This window comes from Solanum verrucosum, unplaced genomic scaffold (assembly GCF_900185275.1).
Source record: "Solanum verrucosum unplaced genomic scaffold, falcon-dt-bn FXZP01000196.1, whole genome shotgun sequence".
Taxonomy (NCBI): domain Eukaryota; kingdom Viridiplantae; phylum Streptophyta; class Magnoliopsida; order Solanales; family Solanaceae; genus Solanum; species Solanum verrucosum.
The window spans coordinates 2,021,639-2,031,808 of NW_026020420.1; the positions used below are offsets into that span (position 1 = coordinate 2,021,639).

At 35.8% G+C, this 10,170-nt stretch overlaps 1 protein-coding gene across 1 annotated transcript; it reads right to left on the bottom strand.

The window, feature by feature from the left end:
- Positions 1–1,024: 1,024 nt before the first annotated feature.
- LOC125840981 (cationic amino acid transporter 2, vacuolar-like) lies at positions 1,025–9,903 on the bottom strand. Its single transcript, XM_049519971.1, has 14 exons — positions 9,437–9,903; positions 8,281–8,482; positions 7,964–8,048; positions 6,421–6,561; positions 6,215–6,333; positions 6,038–6,134; positions 5,497–5,669; positions 5,300–5,366; positions 4,724–4,882; positions 3,481–3,751; positions 2,882–2,984; positions 2,459–2,571; positions 2,164–2,239; positions 1,025–1,589 (listed from the first exon to the last, which is right to left on the bottom strand). The coding sequence occupies exons 1-14, from the start codon at positions 9,618–9,620 to the stop codon at positions 1,430–1,432; spliced, it is 1,950 nt and encodes a 649-aa protein (XP_049375928.1). The 5' UTR covers positions 9,621–9,903; the 3' UTR covers positions 1,025–1,429.
- Positions 9,904–10,170: the final 267 nt, after the last annotated feature.

Consider the following 10,170-nt stretch of genomic DNA (forward strand, 5'->3'; position numbering starts at 1 on the left):
TATTGTAAATGGCGAAAGCTAAAACGAGTACAATTTCCACATAGATTGTGTTAGCCTAGGAATATTTTGGTCATATGGTTTACGGATGAATTTTTTGCGAAACCTTTATGGAACCCTCCGTGGAGAGTTGGGGAGCCGTACGTACAGTCTCACCATTTTTAGAATGATTTTTGTGCATTTAGGGACCAATTTACAGAAATTAGGTGATTTTCTCAGTTTTTCGTGTGTATTAACCCATAAATTTTTTGGTGATGTGGCTTCCAGACGAATTTTTTGCAGAACCTATATGGAACCCTCCGTAGGGAGTTGGGGAGTAGTACGTAGAGTCTCACCATTTTCCGAGTGATTTTTGGGCCTTTTTAGGGGCTAATTTACAGGAAATGGGCAATTTCTTAATTTTTCGTGAGTATTAGCTCATGAATATTTTGGTGATATGGCTTCCAGAAGTATTTTTCGTGAAACATTTATGAAACTCTCTGTAAAGAATTGAGGAAACAGTACGTACAATCTCACCATTTCTAGAGTAATTTCTAGACATTAAACTCGCACTATGTGCAGAATAGGAGTCAGATTACATTGGATCTATATGCAACTTAAATAGGATATATGCAAGCAACTGTTTCTACGATTTAAACTTGTAACCTTTTGGTTACATGACAATGACAATAACTTGTTGTAACCTAACGAGCTGTGTGTGAGTCTGTGAGATAGGATAATCATAAAACCTTGGTCAATATATCTAGTGTAGTCTTTTATGGTGAAAAAAGTTGAGACAAAGTTATCAATAATAGATTACCAAGAGTAAGTAAAATAAATTTCCACCAAAAATTTAATAATTAGTCCCTTATTAGCCTAAAGTCCATCTTATTGCAATAGGAATGAACAAAAACAAATAAATTTTGACTAATATTATATAGAAATTGAAGGAAAAAAGAGTATAGTAGATAACACCAGTAGCACCAACGAATAGTATGATAATTGAAGCAAAGAACACGAGTAATAATAAAACGAAGTACCAGTACTGTTTGAGGAACCCAAAGAAATCTTTAAATTTATATTTCACATATTTACACATTCAACAAGTACCCCATTGCCAGAACCACACATTCCTATCACAAATATGTACACATACAAAGAAGCTCAAAGAATCAACTACTCTCTGCTTATTACAAACACTACTAAATGTGTGTTGCAATAACAAATATTTCTAAATTTTGTTTTCTTTTTTCCTCTTTCAGTAGTAGAACTACAATGGGAAAAAAAAATTATATGACAACAAAGTAGAGGAAAAGAGATATGTGTGTTTCAGCATTCTGAAACATGTAGCGGTTTTTTTATCAGCAGAAAGACAAAATATACAGCTGCTTCTTCAGTAAACCGTGTGTAACTGAAAACAAGGTTCTTTCACTTGACTCAACAGATGCATGTGTTAACATGCAAGGGAGATGGCTGAAGTTTCGTAGATTTCATCCACGTGAGTTGAAGGAACGTAAACTGCAGTCTTTAGTGAACTGTGGGTTCGGCCGTACAAAGCATATATGCACGTTCCTATTACTAGCCATATGGATACACGGGCCCAAGTTTCACCACTGCAAGAAATGCAAACAGAGGTTTAACAATGCTGAGTAGTAATGATTCGATTAAAATGATAAAGAAATAGTGGTAAATTACGAGCTGTGATTCTTGGTATTGACGATTGGTCCATCTTTAGCAAGTATAGGCGAGTGCAGGAGGAAGCAGCATATATGTTTTACTAGTCCTACATTAGTCGATTAGGTTCTTGGCGCCTCATATACTTTTGGACAATCCTAACCTCATGAATTAGCTTCTAAGGTTGAGTTAGGCCCAAGTTCATTTTCTCAACATGGTATCAGAGTCAAACTAATAAATATTCTTGATTATCCAACGTTGGGCACCTGTATTATGTTGTTCATGCTCTGGATATTTAGACCTGAGCGTGCGGATGGTATTAAAGTGTGTCATGTTGATTAAGGGAATGGGCTGTTGTCTCCTTATTTATGTGAGTGTTGGACAATCCTCACCTCATAAGGTTAGCTTTCGAGATTGAGTTAGGTCTAAATTCATACTTAACGGTATAAACCAAAATCTGAAATATAGTTCGGCAGTGCTGAAAATAATAGCAAAGAAGTCATGAAGGCTTACCCAAGATTAATTAATAAGTAGACGTTGATGAGAATGCAGGCAATAGGCAGAAGTGGTACAAACGGACAAGTGAAACCTGAATAGGAAAAGAAAATTATGTTTTAAATTTGTCCTTGTAGATGTATAACAGCCATTACTATCGATCCAGCACAAGCAATCTAATTAGATAATTGATATGGCGATGATCACGAGTAGACCACTACCACAAAATATCAAAGATCATTGGGCTCATTGGACCTAAGCTCAAAGCCAATGGAGTGAAAGCCTTTAATCAGGTGATAATGATATAACATACCTCCGGTGTGTCCAAAGCTGTGCCTCGCATCATCCTGGTCTATGCAAGTGAGCACTATCAGACCAGATATCAGAAGTAAACCACCAATTCCGGACAGTGCATACCTTGCAGGACTGATCACAGAAATAAGGTACAAGAGTCAAATTTTTGTACAAGAAAATGTATGATTAATACATATTAACTACCTCAGCATTTGTGACAGAGACATCAAAATATCCCAAGATTTAGATCATATTTATTGATAGTTATCAGAATCTATGTGCATGTCCAGAAATACATTCATGAATGTCTATATCCAAGTTGACGTACAAACTTTCCTGGTATTTAACCCTTATTACACATTTTCTCGCTTCTTAAACCTCCACTGTAGCCCTCCAAATTGAAAGAAATAAACAGGTAAAATCGCAGAGAAAGAGAGCTCACTTAGACAAGTTAACAATTGAAGCAGCGGATGTAACGATGCATACTCCAATACAGATGAACATAATTGTCCAGCCAGCAACTTTCCGCCTTTGGCTTACTAGATCTGCGACAAAATCAAGAGAAGTAAATTATAGTAGGAAATAACCTACTTAGATTATTCCTTGTAAATGTAGGAATATCGTGAACACATCTTTGACTCCTGAATGCAATGTAGATAACAGAGACTGGAGAAGAAGGGACGGTGCACCTAGCGAGCATCAGTTTTTTCATTTTTTATTGTTGAATTACTCAGTTGGATCATGAGGTAACTCAGGTAAGGATACATAATTTCTATATATGGTGGGAGAAAGAGACAAAGACTATAATCAATAAACCCAAGTCAATTCTTATTGCTTTTTTCTTCTTCAGATAATTTATAGATCTGCTTTTCACCACTTGATTTTCCTATTCTTTATTTCACCATACCTAACACGACCTATTAGATTTATTTTGGTCACAATTTCTGAATGTTATATAGTATAGCATGATCATTTTAGCACAAAATAGTAGTCACATCGGAATAATAAATCGCTGCCTACTACCAAGAATTTAGTACTTACAGCTCAACTTTGCTGCTGCTTTTTCCACAAGAGGATGCCCAACTGAAATCTCGCCTAACAATGGAGTGCTATCACCAGAGGTCACAGCTGGAATTTTGGTTTTCTCGACATCCATATCTGAACTACTACTACAGCTACTACGTCGCAGGCTTACTGAGTCAATTGCCTCCTGATAAGAGGAGGGAACTGGGACCACATCTGGTGGAACATATCGGAGAATCAATACCGAAATAGCCACCATTGTAAATGCAAGAAGTGTACCAACACTGACCTGTAAAGACAGAAACATAATCAAAACAAGCAAAAACCCGTGAGTAGGAAACTGACTTCTAAAATTTACAATGTTACATGAATCAAAACATGCTAAAATTACATCACATTAAACACAAATCACAAGCAGAGAACCAGAGGGCATAAACATTTTCCCTTCTTAAAAAGAAAGTTATAACCATACAAACGTCAAAAAGATAAAACATCTTATTCCTGACTATTTTTTTTGGAACTGGTGTTTTATTCCCAAATAATGAGGATTAAACACAAATCACAAGCAGAGAGCCAGAGGGCATAAACATTGACCCTTTATAAAAAGAAAGTTATAACCATACAAATGTCAAAAAAGATAAACATCTTATTCCTGACTAATTTTTTGGAACTGGTATTTTATTCCCAAATAATGAGAGTTGTGAATCACTCAAAACCACACTTCCAAAGTTTACTCAACATGATTGAAAAATATGACAAATTATCATGTCATAATCTATTAGTTAACAATGAAAATCATCACTTAAGCTTACAAGGGTTTTCTCGTAATAATCATGTTGTTCGCTTAATTCTTTTCCACTAACAACGAAGGAGTTACAAGCCTCAAAATGAAAAAAGAATGAAACAACTAAAGGATACGAAAAGGGAGATTGTTTTGAGCCAAAAACAAATGTTCATCCTAGATATCACTCTCTTGTTGTCTTTGTTCCCTCACTCCAAAACAAGGAGAACAGCACACAACAAAGGGAACAAAAATACATAAATTGATATTTTTGATGCGTTTCAACACCTTATCAAACATGCTACAAGTCATATTTTGACACAAGCTTCTATGCGTTGAAGTACTCAAGACATTTCAATTTGCAGAAGATTCAGTGCCAAATAGGAAGAAAAAGGAACAAGTTGATATCACTAGATGATTATGGAGGACTTAACTCTGGCTTTAAATATATAATATAATACGTCCAGAAAGTGAGCCTACCATTCCTGACAACTGTTCAACGTTCATGAAAAATGCTAAGGTTCCAGAAAGTAAACCAGTTGCTATAGTGCCCTTAACAGGAACTTGAGTCCGCTTGTTAACATCTGAGAAAAATGAAGGCAGCAATCCATCCCGAGCCATTGCCATAAGTATCCGTGGCTAGAATCACAAAGAATCAATGTTAATGCCAAAAGTACAAGTATGAAAAAGAATCAACTCTGCCTATCCCTCTCTCAGAGAGTGAGAACACAAGTATGTCCAATAATATAGGATGTAAAATCTAAGGCTCAAAGTGGTTATAAGTAACATGCAATCAAGTTTCCCATGTAACATGGTTGAGTATTACAATACCACCAAGACGAAAGGTTTAATTTGTTGGAGAAGGATTACAAAGTATTTCTGGGAAAGATTACAAAGTATTTAGTACAGAAAGTTATACATCTCAATAGACGTAGCAAGTCAACTAGTTTTAAACACCCCAATGAAGTTTATAGCACTAAAAATCTAATCAGATTTTGTGTCTTAAACAATTTCAAGCTAGTAGACTTCGAAATCTACATGATGCAGCTTGCGTACCTGAGGCATTATAGAACCCATCAATGTTGAGCAAAGAGAAGTACAAGCTCCAATAGTTATTATATATCTGTATTGAGATCCAGAGGAAGTACATTAGAATAAAGAATAATACAGTAAAAAGGCAGCTTCACATCAAATAGTTTAGCGTCAATCATAAGACTAACGGCAACAGCATTAGGCCAAAAAGATTAACTTACGCTGCCCAAGTTATTCCATGGCTTGCAAATGCAGAAGAGATTGGTGTATCTGGATCCATAGCATAATAGGGTACTAAACCAACAATAACTGCAGAGACTAACATGTAGAGAGAGCAGCATATTGATAATGCAAAACCAATTCCCATTGGCAGGTCACGTTGAGGATTCTTCACCTTTTTAGAGATCAAAAAGAAGAAGCAAATCAGATGGTAAATTTAAAAGTCCAAGAATCTTCAACAGGGATAATCCCTCAAAAATGATACTCCCTCTGTTTCAGTTTGTTTGTCTTCCTTTCCTCTTTAGTCCATTTTAAAAAGAATATCTCTTTCCTTTTTTGGCAACTCTTTAATTTTAGCTTTTCACATGGCATGTTTAAGACTAGAAGATTAAAGGGCATTTTGGTACATACATTCTAAATATCTTTAGTTTTAAGACCACAAGATTTAAATGTCTTCTTTACTTTCAAAAACTCCGTGTCAAGTCAAAACCAACCAAACAAATTAAACAGGGGGAGTAAAGTATATACAGACTTAGGCAATACCTCCTCAGCTGTACTAGCAACTGAATCAAACCCAATGTAGGCAAAGAAGACAGTTGAAGCTCCAGCAAGCATTCCATCGACTCCGTAGGGAAAATACCTATCAATCAAAGAAAGACTGAGAAAGCAGATCGATAGAAGGAGAATGCATAAGAATGCTTGTGCAGGACAGCCAATTACCCAACAGGAAGCTCATAGCCAGGCCACCCTGCTTTGTAGCCCAGATATCCACCAGCAATAATTACAAAAGCCATGACACATACATTTACTGAAGTGACAAATCCTTGTACCATGGTACTCTGCAAAAATGTAATTGAACTGACATTAAATGAAGCACAAACTACAAACTACAAAGAAAGAGATGATTATTTGGATATGAAAAATACCTCCTTGATCCCCACACACAGAAGTCCAGTGACTAGAAAAACCAAAATTGCAGCACATGGGTCCACTGTAACATTCAGTCCTGGGATTGTGTGACGAGCTAAGAAAGACGGCAGGCTGTCTGGACTTCCAAAAAGCATAGCCTGCAAACAGAGAAGGATGACAAAAGTACAGTCACAAAGGAACATTCAAGGTGTTTTAATGGACAAAAGACTAATCTACAGAAGATTAGAATGAACTGTATAAGCCTTTTGTTTTTTGGTGTAAACAGAATCTAATAGGGGAGCTAGTAGATTTAGTAGATTTTATAAGAAACTTGTAAAGAATACCCATCAGATGTGGGATGTAAGTTTTCAGTTCATCATTTTTAGGATGATGAATTTTTTGGTGTGAATATACAGTTACCCTTTTCAAAAAAAAAAGGAACATTCGAAGTGTAGTGACATTTCAAGATGGGAATTAAGCCTCTTTCCTTCATTTGGTTTGAAGGAGGGATAAACGGGCCAGGAAGTGATCTAGTATCAAAAGAGACATGAAGATAAACTCAGATAAGTTATCCCTTATACCACATCAATTTCCACTTAAAAGCAAAACAGAGGAAGTAGGTCTCCCTCTCCCAGTACAAATTGTTCACATAACTGGTAGAACTATTTGAAGTCATTTATAATAATATACCCACAATCTACCAAAAGTTTGGGAGTAAACTATAACAATAAGTGAGTTCCTCACAACTAGAACCAAGAGCTGTGTTGTTTTCCAGCATACATTATCACCAGAATCACTAAAACACGGCTATAAACTCAAACATTCCAGCATACATTATCACCAGCATAACTAAAAAATTTTCAATGTTCAGGGAGTTTATAAGCAAAAAACTCAAACACTTATGGATAATCCATAATCAATGAATTAGCAGTATTGGAGAGGATAGGCATATGCCATTCAAAGTAGCCTCTTGAAGTGGATGTGCAGTGAAGCCTTCTCTACTTCATTCTTTCACATTTACCATTGGGAAATTGGTTCTTGGCAGAGGTGAAAACCATATCACAAGTTACAACAGGATAAACAAAACTGGGAAAATGTACAAAAGCACAATCTTCACTACAATATTGGCACATGCAGATTTCTTCTAATAGAGCCCGTTTGGATTGACTTTTGGCTTAAAAGCACTTTTTTATCTTACCCAAATACTACAAAAGTGCTTAGAAGTTATTTTGACTAAAAAGCACTTAAAATAAGTCAATCCAAACAGGATCATAATCCAATTGACACTGGTCGCTCTTAAACTATTTGCCTTTCAATATCTAATCAATTATCTTCACATAATTCAGAGGGCCTAAAGTAAGAGAAACAAGTTGATTCAATCAAAGCAGATTTCCGCATGATACACTAGAACAGCTAGGCCAGTGAATTTACTTTGTCCAAAGGGGCACACATCATTTTATAACAATAACGCTATCTCACGGAAAAAGACCGCTAGGCGCATTGCTTAATACTTATAAGGAACAAAATCGAATAATTCAGAAGTCAGAGAAAATGCTGCACCAGATTTGGAGATATGCCACGAGCAACTGCCGAACCTCCAATTGTGTACTCCAATACTAATGCCCAACCGATCAGCCATGCAACACTGAGAGGAAGAGTAGATTTTATTTTTTAAAAAACATATCTAGACTTAAAAAAGTCAGAAATAAAAAAAATGACAATTATTATAAGAAAATTAGGAAAACTGAAATCACAAGTCATGTCCCATAGGGAAAATGCATTATTTATAAAATCAAAATTCTAATTATTTTAATAGGTTAGCAAAAGATTTTCATCATGAGATCAAAATCCATGCACCAAGAACTTTGTGGAATTACCCCTCTCCAACACAAATGTAAGAATAATGATAGGCACTCCCAGCTGACGGGCAACGACTTGCGAGCTCCGCATAGCAAAAGGCAGAAAGAGCAGCTGCTATTCCAGCTATTAGAAAGGAAATGGTGAGTGCCGGGCCTGAGTGCTCTCTAGCAACAGTGCCGACTAGAATATACACCCCAGCGCCTATTGTTGAACCAACCCCTGGAAAATCAAACAACAAGGCTTAAAATATTGTTAAGCTGGCCAGAACTTATAGATAGACGTGCTTCAGCTAGCAAAATTCAATATAAATCGATCAATCAATTGCAAATCAATTGCAAATCTTCAATCTCAAACTAGTTGGAGTCAGCTATATGAATGCTATGTATCCATTCTACTCGATTTGGGACAGTGCATATCTAATTGGGGACGTCCCAATAAATTCAGTATGCATTGGATTTATCATAGTTAGACTAATTTTACACTGGCTAACAACCTACTAGCATCCTCCTACCTTATCCAAACTTGAAACCAGCTATGCTTTATGAATCTCATATCTAGAGTTAGCTAGCTAATGCAATCTGAAACAAAAAATTGCTCAACTTATGCTCCCAAGCAATCAACACCATAAAAGTTAAAGAAAAGAATCACCCTTGAATGTTAACAGGGAAAAGTTGTCTAGTCTTACAATAACTAATTTTTTTTATTGTTTTTTTTGGTTTATGCCAGGTTGGGCAAACCTCAACTATTTCCACAGACCTGCCACCTGCCACCAACAACAAGTATCAAGTAACTCTATCCACCTAGGCTAGAACCGATGGGAAGACCTCATGGTGCTCACCCCACTTCATTGACCACTAGACCACACCAATAACTATTGTTTGTTGATTTAATGAGGAACCATTTCCACTATGAAAACACCAAGTTACCATGCGATAACATAAGAATACAGATCATAAATATTAAACTGACATATGCATAAAATGGATTCAATAACTTCATTAAAAAACAGAATTGAATGCAAAAGATACTCAAAGTAACCATAAACATGAATCCCACAGGACCAAAAAACTGAAAAAAAACATAACAAGCTGATCTAAAATATAAACAAATAAAAAGATCAAATTTTTTTGAACCCCAATTCACAAAAACTCAAGAATCAATCATTATCTTTACCTATAGTAATAAGATGAGGTATGGTTAAGGCTTTGGCTAATTGATGAGAAGAACCAGATGCAGAAGATGATTTTGAATTTGCAGAATCAACCTGCTTCCTTCTTACAAGACTTTTCATACCCCCAATAAAGCACCCTCCTTTATCACCACCACTGCTACAACTACCTTCACCAACAAACCCCATGATGATGAAACCAACAACAATTTCCAAATGGGTGTTGGAAAAATTGAATCTTTTTTAATAAATACTATATCTATGAATATGTAGCTTATAAAAATATGACAATCTTGGATTATTTAAAAGGGAAGAGGGTGCTTAGGTGCTTGAAATGAGCAAATCCCAAAGGCATCAAAGGATAAATTCCTACAAATTTGTGGCTTTTGGGAAAGCAGAAGGAAAATTGGGAAGATTCTGCAGAAATTTTATTCTTATTTTTACAGAGAAAATCCCACAAATCCAATAAATCCAATGAAATGGTGTTTGCTTTATGCTTACGTAGGACATAACAGTAATTTTCTCAGAAATGTTTCTCCACGCGCGGAAGAGGGCGCGTGTGCTTATAAAATGAATCCTACCACCACTTTCCTTATTAATTTTTATCCATTCCTCTTTTCTTTTTTTTCTTTTTTTTTAAGTTGGGCTCGTAACGGAATGGAGTTGTGCAGGTATTAATATTATATAGCGTTAAGTTATTCGTGTACTTTTTATTTTAATTTGTTTATTTTACTTTTGT

Coding starts and splice junctions, on each gene's coding strand:
- LOC125840981 (XM_049519971.1), bottom strand. CDS start 9,620: ATGGGGTTTGTTGGTGAAGGTAGTTGTAGCAGTGGTGGTGATAAAGGA. Junction 8,483..9,436: donor ACCTCATCTTATTACTATAG/GTAAAGATAATG, acceptor TTGATTTTCCAG/GGGTTGGTTCAACAATAGGC. Junction 5,670..6,037: donor TTGCTAGTACAGCTGAGGAG/GTATTGCCTAAG, acceptor ATCTCTAAAAAG/GTGAAGAATCCTCAACGTGA.